General features: G+C 43.9%; 1 protein-coding gene across 1 annotated transcript in view; it reads right to left on the reverse strand.

The window, feature by feature from the left end:
- SCARA5 (scavenger receptor class A member 5) overlaps positions 1-24,361 on the reverse strand; it is a 437,144-nt gene that overhangs the window by 93,688 nt on the left and 319,095 nt on the right. The window contains exon 7 of the mRNA XM_077489221.1: positions 22,916-22,969. Coding sequence (XP_077345347.1) covers positions 22,916-22,969 — 54 coding nt within the window. The remainder of the gene's footprint in view (positions 1-22,915; positions 22,970-24,361) is intronic.

Genomic DNA, 24,361 nt, shown 5'->3' on the forward strand with positions numbered 1-24,361 from the left:
GGTGGGATAATTGCAGGCTCATCTCAGCTTGCCTTTGGTAAGCGCTTTATACATACGTGGTGGCGGTGCACTGTTGACACAGGGTGGTTTTGAGAACCTGATCACGGTGTTGAGAACCTGATCATGGATGTGGAAATATGGGGCAAGTTAGAAAACAGCAATCACAGGTCAATTAGTTTCAGTATAAATCACACTAATAGGAAACATAAGAGGAATACAAAGACACTGAATTTCAAAAGAGCCAACTTCCCTAAACTACGAGGCTTGCTAGAAGATAAAAATTGGAATAAAATCTCAGGAACAAAGGAGTATGCTGTCAAGTTCAGGGCACCAGTCCTCAGGAAGGATGTGTTGGAACTGGAGAGAGTCCAGAGAAGGGCAAAAAAACGAATAAAGGGACTGGAGGACCTTAGTTATGAGAAAAGGTTGCGAGCACTGAACTTGTTCTCTCTGGAGAAGAGACGCTTGAGAGGGAATATGATTCCAATGCACAAATACCATACTGGTGACCCCACAATAGGGATAAAACGTTTCCATGTAAGGGAATTTAATAAGACACGTGGCCATTCACTAAAATTAGAAGAAAAGCGGTTTAACCTTAAACTGTGTAGAGGGTTCTTTACTGTAAGAGCGGCAAGGATGTGGAATTCTCTTCCACAGGTGGTGATTTCAGCGGGGAGCATAGATAATTTAAAAAAACTATTAGATAAGCACCTGAACAACCACAACGTACAGAACTATACAATGTAATACTGACATATAATCACACACATAGGTTGGACTTGATAGACTTGTGTCTTTTTTCAACCTCGCCTACTATGTAACTATGTAACAACACAACCATAACCTGTTACCACCCAAAACATCCTTATGCTGCACAAATGCAGCCATTGGCAGAAGAGGTTTCTGTTCTGTGCTGTATTGCTCCCTGCACGGTGACCGAGCTGTCAAAGGCAGCTCCCGGACTCTAGTAATGATCAAGAGAAGGTGGGATCGGCTCCTAATCATGAGGCTACTGTGACAGCCAATCACAGAGGCCATGCAATCAGGCAGCCCCCCCCCTCCCCGGGAGTAATAGACCAATTAAAGTGGACCTTCCACTCATTGGAACCCTACCCACCTCCGACGCCAGAATTGGCACCTTTCAGGGGGGAGGGGGGTGCAGGTACCTGTACAGTACAGGTATCTGCACCCACTTCCGGTGTAGATTCTGCAGAAGGTACGCCCCTTTCCGCAGAATCTATTCCCCTTTGCGAAGGTCACCTGCTGCCTGCTGGGAAACACACGGATCCCAGAGACAGCGGGGACCATCCTTATTGCGCAGCGCGACTCGCGCATGCGCAGTAGGGAACCGGGAAATGAAGCCGAAAGGCTCCACTTCCTGATTTCCATACCCAAGATGGCGGCGGCAGCACCCGAGAGACAATCGAGAGATCGGCTTCGGGTGCCGACATCGCGGGCGCGCTGGGCGGGTAAGTGTCATTATTTTAAAAGTCAGCAGCTGCAGTATTTGTAGCTGCTGGCTTAAAAAAAAAAAAAAACGGCGGACTCCCGCTTTAAAGGAACGCCAAAGGTGGGCAGGAAAAAGTTAAAGTTGACATTCGGTAAGTTTAAAAGTCTGCATGAGTACACTCCTGACATGGTATAATAGGCAGCAGTAGTATAGGGTTCAAATAAGCCCCCCCCCCTTACAAATTTTGGCTTAAATATAGTAGAAAACACCTGTGATAATTCCCTGAGGTGGGGAGCAGTCAGTGCACTGGCTTGTAGTGCCCTTCTAGCACTCGAGAAAACATGTTGATAAAGGAAAGCTAGCAGCTTGATCTTCTGCGATGAATACATTTATTAATCCAGGTGTGGTACAAAAATAATAAAGCCTTACGCGTTTCAGCATGTAGCCTTAGTCATAGCCACGACTAAGGCTACACGCTAAAACGCGTAAGCCCTGTATTATTTTGTACCACACCTGGATTAATACATTTATTCATTGTGGAAGATTGAGCTGCCAGCTTTCCTTTATCTACGCTTTTATGTTCTAGAGCACCAGCTAGGACTTTGCCTAGGCTGAGATATTAGTCTGCTGCAGCCAGGAGGAAGCATTTCCTCAGTCTCCTCTCCCCCCAGTGATCAAGTCTTTACATTGTAACTTTGTAGCAAGTCAACCAAGAACTACACAGGCACCAGGATTCAAATCATTGTGTCATCTTCGAGCTGGCATCTCAGGCCAGATTGTAGATAGTAACCCTGGTGATGCCTGAATAGTGATGGTGCCATCCTTTTCCGTGTAGGTGTAGGTGAAGGCATTGTCGGGAAGACTACTGTGATCTCTTTGAGAAGTTATACCCCTTATGTTCTGTAGCTCCGGTTAGGACTTTGCCTAGGCGGAGATGATATCATCAGCCTACTGCAGGCAGGAGGAAGCATTTCCTGAGTCTCCTCTCCCACAATGATCAGTTGTAACTTTGTTGTAAATCACAAGGTAAGAGGCTGCAGTGGGGGCTGATCTGTGTCAGATGTTTGTGAATACAGCCAGGCACCAAAATTGACATAACTGTATTATCTCTGAGTATATCAGTCCAGGAAGTAAACCGTAAAATTCTGGAGAGAAAAGCAGATGAAGGCTCTCTCCAGGGGGGTACTATGATCTCTACCCATAAGTGTTACACTAACATATTACTTGGCATGTACAATCTATCTGATGTGAGATCCACTTTATAGATTATAGAGCCTGTTGGAATATCGCCTTGCTCTGTATACCATAACCAAATTATAACCGAAACCATTTTTCATGCCTTGGAGCTGATTTTACATGGTCCCATGTTGACTTACTCATTAAACGCCTGTTATAGATATCAAAAGACATCTGAATATTATTTGGCATGGCGCACTGCCTGGTCTTGGTATTTTGTTTCGTTTTATTAACTTTTTTACTTTTAGCTGGGATCAGCTTTTGTGCGGCTGAAGAGTACAAATTCCGCTCTTGGAAACCTGCTCGTTGTTGTGTTTTTTTTTTATCACCACCTGAAGCAGTGAATTGAGCACGTGGACGGTACCGTGCTGAACACGTCATCGACGGTGGGATTGTGTCTTCTTACTCTGCAGTATAACCAGGAAAGACTTGCGGTTGGATGAGCTTACGTTATGTTTTGGGTTCTGGGAAAGGTTGAGACGGGAGGGAAGTCGAGAAAAGTAAGGTTAGCAAATGTTTCCTGTCATAACATGGCCTAGTCTTACTAAGACCAAGGCCAGGATTGGCAGAGATGCATTTAGTCTTTCTACACACGATCGTATTTTCCGACAACAAAACCGTGGATTTCTTTCTGAAGGATGTTGGCTCAGACTTGTCTTGCATACACCCGGTCACGCAAATGTTGGTCAAAAATTCTGAACAGGAGAACGAGGTGACGTACAAGACATACGACGAGCCGAGAAAAAGGAATTTCAATGGCCAATGCGGCTCCTTCTGCATGATTCAGAGCATGCATGAACTTTTGTGGGAAAGACTTGTGTACACGCGATCGGACTTTCCGACAACAAGTTTTGTTTTCGGAAAATTTGAGAACCTACTCTCAAACATTTGTGTGTGGAATTTCCGACAGCAAATGTTCGATGGAGCATACACACGGTCGGGCTTTCCGACAAAAAGCTCACATCGAACTTCCGACCTTTAGACTAAGGTCAGGATTAACAAAAACAAGTCTAGTTTTTCTAAAACTAAAGCCAGGATTAGCCAAAACACGTCTAGTTAGGATTGACCGAGGCATGTCTAGTTTTATTAAAATTTAGGCTGGGATTGGCCAAGATCCATCAGGTCTTACTAAGACTAAGGCCAGGATTGGCCAAGATGCATCTAGGCTTACTAAGGCTATTGACCAGGGCACAGCTAGTTTCACTAAAACTATGGCTGGGATTAGGCTAAAATGCATCAAGTCTTACTAAAACTAAGGCCAAGGTTGACCAAGATGCCTCTAGTCATATTAATACTAAGGCCAGGATTTACTGAAATGTATTTAGTCTTACTAAGGCTAATACCAGGATTGGCCAAAATGCATCTAGTCTTATGCCACGTACACACGATCTGAATTTTGGTCGGGAAAAACTCTGATGGAATTTCCATCTGGATTTCATTCAAGCTGTCTTGCGTACACACGGTCACAACAAATTCCGACCGTCAAGAACACGGTGACATACAACACATACGACGGGACTTGAAAAAGGAAGTTCAATAGCCAGTAGCCAAAAGCTTCCATCTCGTAGTTGAATCTGAGCATGCGTGAGTTTTTGCATGTCGGAATTGCATACACAAACAGATTTTCGGATAGGAACTTTTTCCGACTGAAAAATTTAGTACATGCTCTCAATCTTTTGCTGGCCAAAATTCGGCCAGCAAAAGTCTGATGGAGCATACACATGATCGCATTTTACGACCAAAAGCTCTCATTGGTCTTTTGCTGGCTGAATTTCCGATCGTCGGCATTACTAAGACTAATTCCAGGGTTCACAAAGGCACATCAAGCCTCACTAAGTCTAAGGCCAGGATTTACCAAGATAGTTTAATCTAGTTGTAGTAAGCCTAAAAAAATGCATGTATGCTTACAAAGACTAATACTGGGGTACCTTGACGGGGCTCTGTAGCTTACGCATGTATTCGCAAATGTGTGCAAACGAAATCCCTGTTTTTAACGCAAATTGTTAGACAGGATAATTCAGTTGGTTGCAGGCTGGTTGGTAAGTTGAGCAGGGAATTTGTTTTGTTTTGCTTTGCATGTGTTGCCCTTCCACGTGCTCCTTCCTGCAACAGGCAGTTATAGGTGAGGGCAGTGGCCATTTGTTTGTACTGTTGATATATTGGTGACGGGACACACTGGACACCTTTGTTGCCATGGTGCTACAGTATATGCTGGATGTCCAGTGCGACCCTGTGCCTTTAAAGAGGAATGGGCTCCTTCCAGGCTCACCTGCCCTCTGCCTATCCATTATAGTGCATGTGCTTCCACTATGGAGGCTCTCATAAATTTAGAGTTAGAACTAAAGAAAATACTAGGGTGTCTTGATGGGGCTCTGCAGCTTAAAGTGATACTAAAGTCTCCTTTCAATGTGTAAAAACAAATACAAACAAATATGTCATACTTACCTGCTCTGTGTAATGGTTTTGCACAGAACAGCCCACATTCTCCTCTTCTGGATTTTTTGAAGAAAAACGATTGGAATATCCCACACACGATTGGAACATCTAACGGAATGATTCCGTGTGACCTTTTCTGCGAGAACGTCCGGTTGTGTGTACGCGGCATAAGAAAGCTAAATATCCACCCTTGTTCCGATCTTTAAGTTTTATTGAAGCATATCAGGTTACATGGATAACAACGCATGGCTTGTTTTACCCAAACATGGCCTTAGTCTTACTTAAACTAAGGCCAGTACTAGCTAAGACACGTCTTTCTTTCTAAGGTTTAGATTGCCTAAGATGCATCTAGGCTTACTAAGACTAAGGTTAGGATAGGCCAAGATATGTCTACAAAGACTAAGGCCAGAATTAGCCAAAATGTGTCCAGTCTATACCAAAGGCCAGGATAGACACAGATGTGCCTAGTCTTACTGAGACTAAGACCTGGATTGGCCGAGATGCGCCTAATGTTACTAAGACTAAAGCTAGGATTGGCCAAATAGCCTATAGTCTTCCTAAGACTAAGGCCAGGATTGACTAAGATGTGTCTAGTCTTACTAAGACTAAGGGTGGGATTGGCCGACATGCATCTATTCCTATTAAGACTAAGGCTAGAATTGTCTGAGATGTGTCTAGTTTTACTAAGACCAAGGACAGGATTGATGGAGACACATCTAGTCTTACTAAGACTAAAGCCATGTTGGCTTTGATACATCTAGCTTTACTTAAATGAATGCCAGGATGGACACAGATGTGCCTAGTCTTCCTAACACTAAAGCCAGGATTGACGGAGATGTGCCTAGTGTTACTAAGACCAAGGCCAAGAGTGGACAAAATGCTTCAAGTTTTTCTAAAACTAAGGCCAGAATTGAATGTCACACATCTCGTCTTACTAAACCAAGATCATAATTAGTCAAAACATGTCTAGTTTTATTAAGCAAAGGCCAAGATGAGTCTAGGGTTACTAAGATTAAGGCTAGGATTGGCCAAACTGCTTCTAGTTTTACTAAGACTAAGGCCAGAATTGAATGACACTCATCTAGTCTTACTAAGACAAAGGTCAGGATTGAATGAGGAGCATCTAGTCTTACTAAGACTAAGGTCTGGATTAGCCAAAACACATCTAGTTCTACTAAAACTAAGGCCAGGATTAGACAAAATGCTGGTCTTAGTCAAGTCTTACTAAGACTAAGGCCAGGACTGACCGAGATTCATCTAGCCTTATTAGGACCAAGGCCAGGATTGAGCGAAATACAAGGCCAGGCTTGGCAGAGACATGTTTAGTCTTACTAAAACTAAGGTCAGGATAAGCCAAGACATGTCTAGCCTTACTAAGATAAAGGCCAGGATTGACTGAAACATACTAGACTTACGGACACAAATACCAGGATTGACCAAGGCACATCTAGTCTTACTATGACTAAGGCCAGGATTAGCCAAAATATCTCTAGTCTTATGATGACTAAGCCCAGGAGTGGCAAAAACATGTCTAGTGTAAGAAAGTTCTAGTATGTGCTAGAATGAGACCACTGCATGCTCACCTCCAAGACTTCTCCAGAACCTCTCCCATTCTCTGTAACTCCCTATCCCAATCCATCTAGCTTTCTTCTACTCTGTCTGCCTTTAGGCAATCCATAAAAACTCATCTCTTTAGAGAAGCTTATTCCACCTACACCTAACACCTGAATGTCTTACCTTCTCCATCCCCACACATTTATTACATTTTGTATCCTTTGCCAAGCCCTATAGATTTTAAGCTCTCAGGGCCCTCTGAACCCTCCTGTATTTAATTGTATTATAATTTACCGGCTCCCTTAAAAGCAATGCATGAAGTGTAGGTGCTATTCAAATCATGTATAATATTAATAATACTGATCATGCTTATGTACTGCGAGATGTAAGTATAATCATTTGTAGGTTTCATTATTTGGGGTTCTCTGAGACTTGAAAACTATTTGAAGGATTCCCCAAGGTAAAAAGCTTCAGAAAGTCTGCCTAATGTGTCACATACACTGACAGACTGTGTCTCGAGCAACCATGGGAAAGGGCTCTTTGTCTGTCTGCTGCATTGATAAAACTGTGTGCTTGGATCCCGTTGTGACCCAAGAAATCCCTCCTTCAGACACATTTCTGAGATGAGTGGCGCTCAGCATCATGAGACCCATCTCCAGTCTCATCCAATGTATCACTTATATAAGGAAGACGAGGGCTCTGTTTATTGACATAAACTCTTCTTATCTGCCTGTACATTGACTCTATGAAGACTACACGCCATTATCCAGACTGCTGAGAGCTCTGAAGAGAGTTTTGATATCTCCTATCTGCGGCAGGACTTCCTGTTCATGTCTGCATTATACCGTTCGCCTTCAAACGGCTATTCATTATACTACATTAATGTCGAAGTAATTGACTTTTGTGCAAAAAAAGACACTTCTAAATAACCTCCATCATCCATAAACAATTTGTACCAAACACGTACAGGATCAGATGGTTAAGCTGGCCATACACCAGTAGAATTTACTGTAATTCACAAATTCTTGTTTTTGGCACGTTTGCTCGATTGTCTAATAGTTAGTGGGGTCAGTTCGACAAACATTTTTGACAGCTGTGACAAGAAAATTCGAAGGAGCAAGATGGAATTTTTATTTATTTAACAAAATAAAATTGGAAACATTGTACATATTGTAATGTACAGAAGATCCCCAAAGCCATCCTGAAAGAAATTTTATGAAACAAAATTCAAACTTTGAAAAGTCAGAATTTTGAGATTACAAGGTTATTTCACCTTTACAGAAAAAATGTCAAAGTGATTTAACATCCACAACATCCCAGTCCCCATTGTATCAACCTTCGGGGTTGCCAAGCTGTTAGTACCACCACAGCCAGTCCGGTGGTCAGGGGATTTGAAATCCCCACTGTTCTTTATTCTACATCTCTGTGATGGCCCTGACCAATCAGAACCAATTTAATCCATCCCAAAAGCAGTGATGGTGAAGAGGAAGAACAGTTGGGATTTCAAATCTCCCGACCACTGGACCGGCTGCCAGGGTGCTGAAAGCTAGGTAACCCCAGAGGTAAGTACAACAACAAGGGGTCGGGGTGGGGAGAGTGAACAGTATTAGTTTGCCTTTTCCTTTTTTCTGTATTCGCAAACTAACTCTGTAAGAGTCAGAATTCTGAGAGGAAAAATCTGAAGAATTTTGAGCCCTTGTACACACGGTCGGAGATTCCGACGGAATGTGTCCGATCGGACTGTTTTGTTGGATATTCTGACTGTGTGTGGTCTCCATCGGACTGTTTCCGTCGGAGTATCCGACGGACCAAGTTTTCCAACTTGTTGGTAAAATTTTCAGACAAAATGTTCTGATCGGACATACTCCGATCATGTGTAGAGAATTCCGATCGGACAAAGTGCCACGCATGCTCAGATCAAATTCCTACATCAAAGCTATTGGCTACTAGCCTAAACGTAGTTCCGTCGTAACGAAATAATGTCATCACGTTCTGAACGATTGGATTTTCCGACAACTTTGTCCGACCGTGTGTATGCAACAGTTTCGGACAAAATCCGTCGGACAAAATCCGACGTATTTGGTTGCCGGAATGTCCAACCGTGTGTACGGGGGCTTAGATTTAAAAAATCAGAATTTTGACATTAAGGCTGGGTTCACACCGCTGCGGGGGGAGAACCGGATGTGATTCGCACAGCAAATCACATCCGATCTCCGTAGCGCTGCGAGTTCAGCCATACAGATAGTATGGCTGAACTCGCAGCGGTCCCGCAGCAAACTCGCACGGGACCCTTTTTTGGGTCCGCAACGGAATCGGATCGCATGGGGGTTCACACCATGCGATCCGATTCCTGTGCGAGTCGACAGATCGCACTGCGATATGCCGACGGATCTGGGGGTGTCATTAACATAACATTGACACCCCCAGCCGTCCGCATAGGGCAGTGTGAACTGCCGGCGGGAGGTATGCGATGCGGGAAAACGCCGCGGATTCGCGGCGTTCCCGCATCGCAGCAATGTGAACCTAGCCTAAAAGACAAAATTATTCCAAGTTTCAAAATTTGAATCCTGAAATTAAAAATTAAAATGATTCCTAGTTTAAAAATCAGAATTCTGAGATTAACCATCAGAATTATTCCTAGATTAAAAATCTGAATTCAGAGATTAAAAGTCAAAATTATTCCTAGATTATAAATCAGAATTCGGAGATTAAAAATCAGAATTATTCTTATATTAAAAATCAGAATTATTCTTAAATTAAAATTCAGAATTCTGAGATTAAAAAGTCAAAATCATTCCTAGATTACAGGTCAGAATTCTGAGAATAAAAGTCTAAATTATTCTGAGATTAAAAAGCAGAATTATTTGTAGATTTAAAACCAGAATACTGAGATAAAAAATGAACGTTTTTCTTGGATTAAAACTGGGTTCACACTGTGTGTGGCGTGGCTTGCAGCAGGGGTCTGGTGCATCCCCATTTATTGTTTCAGGTCTGAATTAGGTCCGAATTTTTGGCTGAATTTGGACCTGAAACGGAGACAAAGGCACACGGGACTCTTCTGCAGTGCTCTCCATGGCCGCCCCAGAGATGTGTGAATCGGCTCCATTGAGAGCCGGTCACACTCTCCTACCATGCAAATTGGATGTGGGTCACAATAGTGTGAACCCAGCCTCAAAGTTAGACTTTTGAGATTAAAAATCTGATTTATTTCTATATTAAAAGTCAGAATTCTGAGATTAAAAATCAGAATTATTCCTAGAATGAAAATCAAAATTTTAATTTAGAATCACATTTTTTGGGGGAAAAAGGAGCGTCCTGGATTCCATTCAGGTAGCAGGTTAGGACAGAATTTTAGTGGCTTTTGAACGAAATTAGCTGACTCAATGATGGCAAAATGGAATGTTCTGATGAGTGATTTTTTTAGAATTTCTGTACAAACATTTGAATGAAATTCAACTTGTGTGAGGCCAGCTAAGTACCCTAGTAATGTAAATTTGGCCATATACCGTAGAATTTCATTCAAACATTTGTACAGAAATTCTGAAAAATTGTATGTCGGAACATTCAATAATTATATTACTCGACAAATTTTATAGGAAAATCCTGAACATTTTGTTCAAATGCCATACCAAATATCACAAATTCCACTTTCGATTTTGGGATGTACATATGCATAACAATAGGTCCGATTTTTTTCCAAATTAAAACCACATTCACAGTTAGAATTTGGTTTACTTAAGAAAAAATTTCCATCCTACTCCTTCAATTATCCTCAACGCTACAGTCGAAAACGATTGGTAATTTTATCTCATTAACCATTAAGGACTTCAATAAACAATCCAAATAGTTTCAAACAAAATTCTACAGGCGTATGACCAGTTTAGGAATTCCAAGATCCCGTATCTCTGCCCACGTCACTTTGTAAAACCCATGCTGCTATTTTAAATATTTATGTTAGTGGTGGTCAACTTCTGCTTCTTCATTCCCTGGGCCAGCCCGATGATGATCCCTGTAGCAGACTCACCCATATGCTTCATGAGATGTGGCATGGTTATATATACAGTTGTGCTCAAAAGTTTGCATACCCTGGCAGATATTTTGAAATGTTGGCATTTATGCCAACATTTCAAAATTTCTGCCAGGGTATGCAAACTTTTGAGCACAACTTTATATACTGTATATATGGCCCAAGAATATTCCAAAGGCTCTAGAATCTGACAGTAACATCATTAAAGCGAAGAGTCCTGTGGATTGATCCCCAATATGATTACACAGACAGACGGCTCTAATGTAAATACACTTAGCTAGCCTGACATCTTCTGTATATTTACTGAGTATATAAAGGATTCTGGGTCATGACACCAAACATCAGCATTCACAGAGGGATTCGTCCTGGCTTCGGATGAGGCAAATCTGCTTTTACTTTACATGAAGCTAAACATTCCTTATAAATGTAGTTTTAACAGATAGGCTGCTGTGTAAGTGTCCATTATGAAAACACAACAATCAGGGCTGTATTTAAAGGGTAACTCCTCTTTCGTGGGGGGAAAAAAAAATGGAAGATTTGGGAATGGAAATGGAAGAAAAAATAATATAGCGTATAGAATTGTGACACAAGTCATATTGTAATTGAATGTTATTAAAGAGGGATTCCACCAAAAAAAAAAATATTAAAAGCCAGCAGCTATAAATACTACAGCTGCTGACTTTTAATAAATGGACACTCACCTGTCCCGGGTTCCAGCGATGCCGGCAGCCGAGGCCAATCGATCGCTCGGCTCTCGGCTGCTGCAGTCACCATTCTAGGTGAGGGAATCAGGAAGTGAAGCGAATCGGCTTCACTTCCCGGTTCCCTACTGCACATGCGCGAGCCGCGCCGCGCAATAGGAAATCTCTGCGCTGTCACTGGGACCCGTGTGTGTCCCAGCAGACAGCGCGGCAGGACAGGAAATGGCGTAGACTCCCACGGGAGTCTATGCCCGGAAGTGGATGAAAATACCTGTCTTTGACAGGTATCTCCACCCCCCTCCCCCCTGAAAGGTGTCAATTGTGACACCGGAGGGGGGGAGGGATCCGATCAGCGGAGGTTCCACTTTAAACTGACCTTTCATTTTTAATCTGCAGGTCAGTAAATTTCTGATAATTTCTGAAAATGCAATATGGCTAACTGGAGGTGTTCTGTACACAGATAGTGTACAGAACTCCCCCCGGAAACATTTCCTGCTTGTGTGATTGGCTCACTGATTTTCCCAGAAGTCTGCACTAAGATACAAGTCAGATATCAGGCATCCCCTGCAACAAAAATTTTTGGTGAGATACTCCCAACATGAAATCATGTCTAAGGGGATGCAGACTCAGCAGCTTTCCTCATTAGAGCCCTGCAGGTGCACAACTGATTGATAATTATGAAACCACTTCCAATAGACTCACTTTCCCACATGGACACAGACAAACACACAGGGATTTCTTCAGAATAACAACAGGTAGCAATCTGCAACAAAGATTGGTATAATCCTTGTAATGTACATAGATCACTCAGAAGGGAATGTTTTTTCTCAACAAAAGTGTTAGGCCGCGTACACACGGGCGGATTGTCTGCCCAACTTAGTCCGCTGAACCGCGTTTCAGCGGACAATCCGCTCGTGTGTGGGCTTCAGCGGACTTTTTCAGCGGACAGTCTGACGGACTTAGTCTTTCGGAATTTCCGTAATTTTGTCCGTCCAAACTTGGTTTCAGCGGACAATCCGCTCGTGAGTAGGCTAGTTCGACGGACTAAGTATGGCGCATGCTCAGAAAGGATTTACACGGCCGAAGGTTGCATTGCAGTGTATTGGACGTCGAATTTCTAGTCGCGTCGTACGTGCCGTACACGTCATCGCGCAAGCTTTCGGCGGACTGTCTGTTCATCATGTGTGGTCAAGTCCGTTCATTCGAAAGTTGGACGGACTGTCTGTCGGATTGTCTGACGAACTTAGTTGGGCAGACAATCCGCCCATGTGTACGCGGCCTTACACTTTAAAACATCGTCCTGTCTAGTCACAATAGAGTGATGATCCAGTTCTGTACAAGCCTTACCCCTTGTGTCATGTGATTATCATAGTAAGACAAAAAAGATGTGTGTGTGTGTATGACTATATATATATATATATATATATATGTACCTGCTTTTATTATATAAACAAAATAATCATTATATATATAATATAATCATTATATATATAAAAAAAAATTCAAAGCAGATATAAAATTAAAAAAAAAAAATATATATATATATATATATATATATATATATATATATATATATATATATATATATATATATTATGCTTATAAACCTATAAAATAAAATGAATACAAAAATATAGTTTCCCTTTCAGGCTTTTTCACACTGGTGGATGGGGGGCTGTAAAAACAGCTGAGCAACAGTTCTACTCCTTCCCCCTTGCCCCAGCCAGCCACCTGAATTTCAACGTTACAGCCTGATGGGGTAGTACACATGCCGTGGCTGCAGTGGCGGCTGGTGCTCAAAATTTTTTGGTGGGTGCAAAGTGAAAATTTCTGAAAATAAAAACCCATCAATTGCAACCTCCCTGTGCCCATCAAACGCAGCCACTGTGCCCCATCAAATGCAGCCACTGTGCGCCATCAAACGCAGCCACTGTGCCCCATCAAATGCAGCCACTGTGCCCATCAAACGCAGCCACTGTGCCCCATCAAATGCAGCCACTGTGCGCCATCAAACGCAGCCACTGTGCCTCATCAAACGCAGCCAAGGTGCCCTATCAAACGCAGCCACTGTGCCCCATCAAATGCAGCCACTGTGCCCCATCAAATGCAGCCACTGTGCCCCATCAAACGCTGCCACTGTGCTCCATCAAACGCTGCCACTGTGCTCCATCAAACACTGCCACTGTGCCCCATCAAACGCTGCCACTGTGCCCCCATCAAATGCTGCCACTATGCCCATCAAATAGTGGCACTGTGCCAATCAAATAGTGTCACTGTGACGCCCCTGCTTGCCATCTGCCCGGCACTTACCCTGTCTTGGTGGTGGGTCAGGCAGCGGGTGACAGCAGCGAGCAGTGGGATCTTGCAGCGAGTCAGACAGCGACTCTTGTGTTCTCCATGCATCTCCTCCCCTCCTCCCAATAGGCGTTCAATCGTAGCACCTGTCCTTTCAGCCAATCAGGTGATGGGTAACAAACCCATGCACCTGACTGGCTGAGAGGCGGTTTGGTGTTAGGAAAGCAAATATTAATTTGCTTACCTAACACACCTGGGTAAACTGCGAGTGCAATGCTTTGGGCTCACAGTTCACCTTTTTTAAGCCTATTAGAGTCTATGGCTCTAATCCGGCGCTTCAAAAACACCCCCTGCTGCTGGAATTCAGGCGCCTGGTGTCTGAAAAAGTGTCGGGCACCTGATTAGGGGGTGGCTCTAGCGGCCATAGATATGCATGAATCTATCCATGATACATAGAGGGGGTGGCTGGAGAGAGGGGGCGGCCCCCGCATTCCCTTATTGGACGGGCCGCCCCTGCGTGGCTGTGATCCTTTGCTTTGCGGTCACAGTAGTTTTAACTTGGGCTGCAAAGTTTGAGAGGTGGCACAGCTTCTCAAACTTTTTTATGGAGATCAATGGGGCTGTACTGCGTCCATTTGACCATTAAAAAAAGAAAGAAAAAAAGTATGCGCCAGGAGGCATTAAACCACATCACACAACATTGGCATACTGTGCCACTTCACAGAGTGCTTTGCAATAAGTGCCATGCATCAGGTAAAAGGGCCGTCTTTAAGGCAGGGCAAAAGGGGCAGCTGCCCTGGGCCCTGTCATTGTTGTGGGGGCCCAAAACAGCTGGCTCATACTTGCCAACTATCCAGGTTTAAATTCCCTTGTCCCTTGAAGTTTTAGTCCTGTGCTGTGTCCCAATATCTCAGTGTGAAGTGCTGCTACTAATGCTGCCCAGATCTGCCCTATTGTTGTGTACAGATGACTCACCTGCAGACCCTGTGTTTACGTGTAAATAACCGGCATTCATATGTAAATAGCAATGGCAATACTAAGTAAATAGCTGCTGCCGGCGGCATTGATATGTAAATAAAGGAGGCATTTATATGTATATCATGCTCCCCTGCAGTGAGGAGACGATGTGCTGTAACCTCTAGCAACTAATCAGTGAGCCGTAATGTGTGCTGTAACCTCTAGCAACCAGTCGGTAAGCAGTATTTAGTAATGAAATGCTGTAACTGCTGGCAACCAATTGCATTTGCTGCCTGATCTGATACAGTAAACTGATTTTAAGTCTAGCTGATATTTATTGTATGTCTCAGAGAAGGTGGAGAGTGAAATTGCATTGGGGGGGGGTCCAAGAAAATTTTTGCCCAGGGTCCAAATCAATATTAACGACGGTAAAAGGGAACCCAAAGGTCAGGAGTTATGGAGAAGACTCCTCTAGAGCAAGGAGTCTCAGTTAGATGCAGGTTAACCAACATAACATTAACTAATTTTGTAATTTGTAATGACTATTATTATTGCATTCGTTTTTAGTCTTTTGAAGTATCCATTTGATCCAATAGATCTTCCAATGTTGCTCATTGCCACGGGGGATATGTACTCAGCAAGAAAGCCAACAATGGTACAAAACCCTACAACAAAAACTCCCATCGGGCACCACAAACACTTCAAAAACCTCTGAAGGCATAACAGAATAAAACAGGCAATGGAAAATAATACAACCTTAATTATGTCACTGCTCTGCTCTGAATATGTCACTCAGGGCCCTTCCACAATCCTCTATTCTTACCGGGCCCAGTTGATCGCCATGTGTTAAAATGAACCAGAGCAGGGCGGCGTACTTCGATCCGGTACAGAGAGGACCCTCAGACATAGCCGACAATCCTCTCATTCTTATAATAGTTGGAATGAGAATAGGAAGGCCTCTCCCAGCATGGCCGCCCTAAACCACCAGGAAATGTCTTACAAATGAGACATTCTTAGGGATAAAACAGATGCACGGGCTTCGGAACTGTTTTCCTTGTGGAAAGGTTAAGCATCTGTTTCTATCCCATAAGAAGCTCTCTACACTGACAACAATAAGGTTCTGTTTACCTATAAAAGAGGAGAGCAGAAAAGCAGCCGTCAAAGATGTCCACGTGGGAGGCGACCTCTCTACAGTTACATGATCTGATTACATGACTTAGGCCACAGCTATGCACGCGTTCACGCCATACTTTAATGACACGTGCTACCTAGGAACAAAGTACCACCACTGTATGGCTGAAGGTCCAGGTGTTTCACTTTAAAGTCTGTTTACTCAAGAGTACGGGGTGGATTTACGAAAAGGCAAATCCACTCTGCACTACAAGTGCACTGCAAGATCTGAAATGAGGGGAAGCTCTGCTGATTTTATCATCCAATCATGTGCAAGCTAAAATTCAGTTTTTTTTTTCTTGCATGTCCCCCTCAGATCTACAGCGACTGCGCTTGCAGTGCACTTGTAGTGCAAAGTGGATTTGCCTTTAGTAAATAGCCCCCTATGTGCTTTGAATATTTTTCTTTTTGTTTAACAAGAAACTTTAATGCCGCGTACACACGATCGAATTGTCCGGCGGACTTGGTCCGGCAAAGAATCCGGCAAACAATCCGCCGGACTTTATAACGAACGGACTTGGCCACACACAGACACTCCGAAAGTTCGGCGATTTCTAATGAGATGACGTACAGCAGGTACGACGGGACTAGAAAAAGGAAGTTCAATAGCCAGTAGCCAATAGCTTCTGTCTCGTACTTGCTTCAGAGCATGTGTCATTCTTAGTCCGCCGGACTAGTACACTGACGAATGGATTGTCTGCTGAAAGCCAAGTTCGGCGGACAAATTTTGAGTCAAAACTACTTTCTAAGTCCGCCGGACTTTACGATGAAAAAGTTCACTGGAGCTCACACACGATCAAATTGTCCGATGTACTGGGGTCCAGTGGACTAAGTCCGCCAGACAATTCGATCGCGTGTACGCGGCATTAGGAACTTTTTTTTTTTGTCAGGTTAAAATTACCCCATTTACCATTTTTGAAAAATTTAATTAAATTAAATTTAAAAAGCAATCCTTCACTGCCTCTGAACTCCCTTGGGTTCAAGAATGAAGCTTACTCAAAGATCTTCTGCATTCCATGTTTCCAGGAATGTCAGATGCTGATGTACCCCTCTGCGCTCTGTAGTTTCTTCCACCTGTACTCTACATCACTAAAAGGCACAGAGGTCAGTAGAAGGAACACAAACACACAGTGGGCGACTAGGCAGCTGACACAACCAAGGAGTGTGCTAAATGCTGAAAATCTTTGGTTTTAAACTCAGAGGAGTTTGGAGGCACAACCAAAGGAACACATTAGGAAATAAACTAATTTCATTGCAGAAACTGACCCCTGCAGTCTGTATGTTCCATACTTCTGACCAGGGCTGGACTGGGACAAAAATTTGGCACTGTACTTCTTCCAGACATGCCCATTTTAATTTTGCAGATATTAACAAAACAGTATATAAACTATAAGCAATTGCTCGCGGTGCACCCGCCCAAGATCTCCCCTGCAAAGCAGCCAGTGGGTCCTGCAAGGAGCTGGCCACAGGCCATGGCCAGCTTCCAGCAGGACCTACAGGCCAGTTCCAAGCAGGGCCCACAGTGTTAAGGCCTTTTTTGAGGTACTGGGTGGGCACTGGGGTAGGGTAAATGGGGGGTAGATAGATGGGATTTGGGGTCAGCTGGCCCTGGGGGTGTCAGGGTCTTTCACCTCAGCGATCCCCCCCCCCTCGGAGTTTGAGCATGCGGACTACAACTCCCAGAATACAACAGCTTGTGCCTGCTAGCTGGTAGCCATGCCCCCCAGTGAACTGACAGTGACAGCTCCAGCACAGCTGACTCTGTCCGCTCACACACAGCCTCCTGATCCATGTGGCTGGGGACAGGCCAGTGCAAGAATTTTTGTGTACTTAGGTGTAGCACCGGCTCCTGAAGAGCACGTGTATTTTGTCATTTAACTTTTCCTGGATCGGCATTTTGGTTTTGGGTTTAATTACTCAAAAATTTGACCTCAGTACCAGTCTGGCTGGACTGCATGGTGTTCTGCCTGACCATAGGGGGCGCTGTCATCCCTGGCAGGGTTTGGAACGCAGTCTAGTTAGGTGCATTAAGAGTTTATTATCTCTCGGAACCAGCCCAGGGGGAGTATCACTCTTGCTCTGCATTCTGGGAGAGGGTACTTAAGGTGCTGATGTCACGTGCTTTGGGGTTCTGGTCCAGAAGTCCTTTCTGACTGTTTGGTCCTGGTCCTCCTGACAAGCCCCCAGGGCTCTCATGGCCTGGGGTGCGGATCCACCCAACTCCAAGTCTCAGGGCTGGCTGGCCCGAGGCAAAGAAACTGAAAGAAGGATTCAGAGGTGGTCCGGTGCCGTCTCGGTTTGTGGAGAGGCCCAGCAACTGTGGAAGCATCCAGGGGAGGACATGGGAGAAGGCCACGCAAGGGTTGGCTTCACAGAAGGAGCCTGGAGGTTAAGTTGAAAGACCCCAAATGAATCTGGTCTTGTGTGGTATCGCCGGACCGGCTGCAAGAGACTGGTTCCATACGAGGGTTCTCCGAGTTGTCTACATCTTTCAGTTCTATTCAAGTGTTTTACAACAAGTCTGTGGCAGAGACTTGGTTTGATTTAAACACCCTGTTGGCTGCTAGGCCTGGTGAGAGAAGGACTATCCGATAAGGGTGTGGATCAAGCTGTGAATGGCTATTCTCTGGATTTCCTGATGTGAGAGACTTTTTCCTATTTGACTTAGTACTAAGAGTATCTGGACTTTCCTACCTAAACCCTGTAACCCTAATTTGAGAGACTGTGTTCGTTTATCCTTTTTTGCAAATAAAAATTCCTTAAGTGGATCTGGCATCAGTCTCGACAGTTCTTGGGCCATCTACCTTGGGAAACCCCTAGACACACACGAGGTCAAGAAGGTAACGGTAAGCCCAATTAAATCAGCCACTCCTTCGGGGGTCAGTGCTACATAGGCAACGGTGCATTTTACCACCCCCCACCCCAAGGCAATTGGATACGTCCCTGACTGCCATTTTCCTCCTATGCATACAGTCCTTTACCATCACAGACCCCACTTACAGAATGAGCCCCCCTTTACCATCAGATCCCCCACTCACAGAAAGATCCCCCCTTTAACATCAGATCCTCCGCTCACAGAAAGAACCCCCCTTTAACATCAGATCCTCCGCAACATAGAAAGAACCCCCCCTTTAACATAAGATCCTCCGCTCACAGAAAGAACCACCCTTTAACATAAGATCCTCCGCTCACAGAAAGAACCCCCCTTTAACATCAGAGCCTCTGCTCACAGAAAGAACCCCCCTTTAACAACAGATCCTCCGCTCACAGAAAGAACCCCCCTTTAACATCAGATCCTCTGCTCACAGAAAGAACCCCCCTTTAACAACAGATCCTCCGCTCACAGAAAGAACCCCCTTTACCATCAGATCCAGCAGCTCTTGAACTACAAGGTAAAGCGGGTCTCGGCCAGCCTGCCTGGCCAGAACATGTGACAGTCAGTAAAGCGGCGATGGTGGCCTTTTTAGGAGGCATCAGATCGGCACAGGGGGCAATTCCGGGACACTGTATTTTCACGGAATGAAAGTGCCAGGGACCCAGGATCCTGTCACTGAAGCCGGCCCACTGAGCTATCGGCCCACCGGGAAACTCCCGGTAGTCCTGCTGACCAATACATGTCTGCTTCTGACCACTGCACTCTATATATTACTTGCTTCTGGCCACTGCACTCTGTCTATTACTTGCTCCTGACCCCTGCGTTCTGTGCATTATTTATTCCACAGCCCTGCACACTGTGTGTCACTCACTCCTGAACTCTGGCACCTTTTCTCTGTGCATTACTTACTCCTAACCCCATGCACTTTGTGTGCTATTTGCTCCTGATCCCTATCAGTGGTGGCCCCTCATGCAGGGTGAAAGGGCACCGCCCCCCATCCATAAGTCCAACCCCCTAATCTACATGTGGGGCGCCGGAGGCATGGATTTCAATGTTTTTTATTTTGCAAGCACGTGATTAGAGCCTGAGCCTCTAATTGGCTTCTAATTGGCTTCAAAAAAGGATGGGCTCGGGAAGCAGAGCACTGCGCCCGTGCTCACCCACTTGTGTGACTTTAGTGAATTAATATTCTCTAATGTCTTCCTGTTTTTCCTCCTAGCCAATCAGCGAGTCATGAGACCCGATTGGCCAGTAGTCCTAAGACTAAGGACTAAGTCCTAAGACACCACTGGATGGATTCCAGGGCTCCTGATTGGCTGGGAGGAGACCACCAGGACTCTGGGCCAGGAGTCGGGTAGAGAGACAATAGGATGAAGCTACGTGCGGGGTTGGCGGGTGACGGGCGAGGGAGCAAAGCGGCACTTGACGGGGTGAGCAGCGGCGATCAATCGAGAGACAGGGGGGTGGAAGGGAGGGTTTGGTGGCGGCAGGATGAATGCATGGCTGGCAGGCTGGGTGGGGGCTGCGGGCCAGCCCCCCTAAGGAAATTTGAGTACCAGCTGCCACTAATCCCTATACTCTGAGGGGTTGATTTACTAAAACTGGAGAGTGCAAAGTCTGGTGCAGCTCTACATGGTAGCCAATCAGCTTCTAACTTCAGCTTGTTCATTTAAGCTTTGACAATGCAAATCCTGGCAGCTGATTGGATTCTTTGCAGCGCTGCACCAGATTCTGGACTCTCCAGTTTTAGTAAATCAACCCCTGTGTGTTAGTTACTCCTGACCCCTGCACTCTGTGCATTAACGCTCCTGAACCCTGCACTTTGTGCATTACTTACTCCTGAGTTTGGCATTATTAACTCCACACCCCTGCATTTTGTGTATTACTTACCCCGTGCATTCTGTGCTTTGCTTATTCCTGACACCTGCCACTGTGTGCATTATTAACTCCAGACCCCTGCATTCTGTGCATTCATTACCCCTGCACTCTTTGGTTTGCCATGGGTCTCTCGGAAAGCACAGGGACTGCAAAGGGGTCTGCATGTTGAACCTGCTTCAACTTGCTTACAATGACTCTGTATTTAATTTCAGGAGAAAAGGAAATGATCTGTGCTAGGTTCCCTGCAAAAGTTTAGACATTCTTAGGAAAACACAGAATTAAAGAAATAACGTACATGAAGCTCATGCAATTTGAAAACAATATATCTTTATTCTGTAACATAATTTCAAAAAATAAAAAAGTTAATTACAGGCTATCAGTTGTGATAAAATCACCACCTATCACCAGATAAAACCCATCCATATTATGCTCATGTAACATACCTAAGTTTGTGGTCTACCAATATGAAATGCATAGCTTTAATTGCAAAGATCCACCATACACTATTAGGTAGGTCCATAAAAGCTAATACTTTACATCCAAAGGTATATTAGATATAACTGTATGTTGTAACTTACATATATATGTGGTATTAATTAGGCAGCAAGCCAGTTCAGCTTAAAATGTATATCCATGTCCAAGCATTACCTAAATGTAACCCTTATGCTGTGTACACACGACCGGACTTTCCGTCAGAATAAACTCTGACGGTCTTTCCGAGTTTTGCTGAAACGGACTTGCCTACACACGATCACACCAAAGTCCCTTTGTTTAGAACGCAATGACATATGACAGGACTAGAAAAGGAAGTTCAATAGCCAGTAGCCAATAGCTGCCCTTGCGTCGTATCTGGTCCATCGGAATAGCATACAGACGAACGGTTTTCCTGATAGGAATTGATTCCGTCGGAAAGATTTAAAATATGTTCTATTTATAGGTCCGTCAGAATTTTTGAAAAAAAAAAAGTCAGATGAAGCCCCCACACAATCGGAATATCCGATGAAATTATTCCGTCTGACCTTTTCTGCTGGAAAGTCCGGTCGTGTGTATGCGACATTATACCTTTCTCTCATACTCTAGAGCATAATTATTATTACATTTGGGTAGGGATATACTACCCTCTACTTTCTGAATTTGTAAATGTCTGTAAATAATTTATGTATGCACTTCCTGCCCCCCTGGGTTTTTGGCTTTGAAACCCCTAGAAGGAGGGAATGGAGATGAGACAGAAAATCTCAGCCACGTGTCCTGCCCATGCTAAAGAAATTCTGAAACCAGAAGAGACTATTTACACTACTAGGCAGAGACTAAAGTTCAGACTGACTCTGAGTTCCAGTGCCACACCACACTTCCTGCTGGTGGGAAGTCCCATTCCAGGCAGGTTGGACAATGGTTGCAGGATACCCCTGTGTCTTTAGGTCTCCAACAGATGTGGCATCATCCTCAGGGGTCCCTGGAACTGGACTTTGCGGCAACATTCATCTGGAGGTATGTCTATTCATAACTATATATACCCAGTTATATGTGCACAAATCCACCAGGACTCCTATGTATGTACTGTTATGTGCTTGTATCACTTCTATACTGGTGTGCATCATTGTACTTATGGGTAATGTTATATATTGGTTGCAGTAGTTCTTCTGCTTCCAATTACTTTGATTACTGGTAAAATTAAAATTCCCAGAGAAGGAATCCATTCTGTTCACAGAAGTCCTGTCCTGGGTGGAGGCACTGCCAACTTTATTATTAAACCCACTATTCCACTTAGCACAAGGTTGGGATTCTCTTATTTACTTACAGGTTAACACAACATCCTAGTTGGGGAGGACCATTTCTCATAATCCCTTCCCAAAAGAAGGCTACATTTACAACTTTTATTACATCCTTTTTACATCATCACGAGACTTGTAAAATTCTTACAGGAGCAACTGCTGGGAGCTCAACTGTTTTAGATTTAGGCACGCCTCCAGAACTACATCCCCCAGGAAATCATCTCCCTACACACAGTGTGTGCGAGCAGGCTCTTAAGAATCCAGATAGCAGCACAGTTTCTGGGTAAGAAGTCAATGTATGAATATGGAGAGGGACAAAGATGGGTGAGTAATCGGGGAGTTCTGTAGTCCAGCAGGCAGGGCTGACACCAGTGGTTGGGATTTTACTGCAGCAGAGGCACTATGTTGTCAGCCCAAACAGGAAGTTGGAAGATCACTGGATTTCTTTACTTCCTGTGTTTTAAAATGAATAAAACATAGACAAAATAATCTAGACTACCATAGCCACTGGGCACTCTTAAACATCTAAAAGAACACAAAGAGCAGTTTAAATTATCTTACCTAATTCTCCTCTGTCCCCTTTGTCACCTTTCTCTCCTTTTAGTCCTCGGTCACCTGTAAAAAAAAAAAAAATATACTGTGAGATATCAAATACAACATTTGTATGGCAACCACCAAACATTTTTGAAGACCCACTAACTTAATACCGGTTTTCGATTTGTTTATAAAAGAGATCGTTGGGTTGTCCTACGACATATGAAGAGAGATGGGAAGATTTTTGTCAATGGCTAGAATTTTAGGCAGGATGGAGACAGCTGGCCACCATGGCCAAACGTTGGTTATGTGCAGTATTTTGATGTGCATGAAAAAGCTGACCCTATGGCAGTCTTTTTTGTATGCCTTAGATTGAACATAGAAAAAACCTTGTTGTGAGAGAATGTATGTTGATGGTCATCACATTACAGATATCGTTAGGACAATGTTTCCGAAGCTTTTTTCAGTCATGGCACCACTTAAAAGTATGCAAAATTTCGAGGTACCCCAGTTCAATAGCCAAAAAGATCCAAACAGGGGAAGCTTCCCCTCAGAATGCCCTTCTGAAATTGTGATGGTGAAGCAACATACGATGTCTATGAGTAGCTAAAGCAGGACAACTGTGGTAAGATATATTTTTGCCATTTCACTCAGGCACAGTAGCTTGGGTGCAATCACATCGATGCTATGAAGTTTGAGCTCCAAGGAGCTTAACAAGCAGCTTCGTAGAATAAAAGTATGACACTGAAAACATAATTTGTCACTTTGTGGCTTGGACATACCCCAAAATATAATAATTTCCGACCCCCAAAAAAGTAACATACATAATTAAGATTCAATCCATTTTGCAAATGGATTTGATTAAAATGACACTTTAATATCACTCTGCGGCTAATGCCGCGTACACACGGTCGGAATTCCGGCCAGAAAAAGACTGATGAGAGCTTTTCATGTGAAAATGCGACCGTGTGTATGCTCCATCGGAATTTAGCTGTCCGAATTTCTGCCAGCCAAAAATTGATAGCATGTTCTCAATTTTCCCGACGGAAAGACTTTCTATCGGTAATTCCGATTGTGTGTATGCAATTCCGACACTCCAAAATATCACACATGCTCAGATTCAACTACAAGACAGAAGCTATTGGCTATTGAACTTCCCTTTCTAGTCACGTCGTACGTGTTGTACGTCACCGCGTTCTAAACTATCAGAATTTGGTGTGACCGTGTGTAGGCAAGACAGCTTGATTGGAATCCGTCGGGAAAACCATCAGAGCTTCTTCCGATGAGAATTCCGATTGTGTGTACGCGGCATAAGTGTAATTTTCCGAAACTAGCAGAGAATTCAAATGGTGTTTCTTTGTCAACAAAGCAACATAGGAGGGCATTTTTGTGTTCAGAGCACCTCCAGAAATCTAATTTCTTGTCCGTGTGATTGGCTGATTGCTTTTCTCAGCATTTATTATCTTGATTGTT

The sequence above is a fragment of the Lithobates pipiens genome, unplaced genomic scaffold, assembly GCF_037356315.1.
Source record: "Lithobates pipiens isolate NorthernLeopardFrog02 unplaced genomic scaffold, aLitPip1_a1.2 Scaffold_18, whole genome shotgun sequence".
Taxonomy (NCBI): domain Eukaryota; kingdom Metazoa; phylum Chordata; class Amphibia; order Anura; family Ranidae; genus Lithobates; species Lithobates pipiens.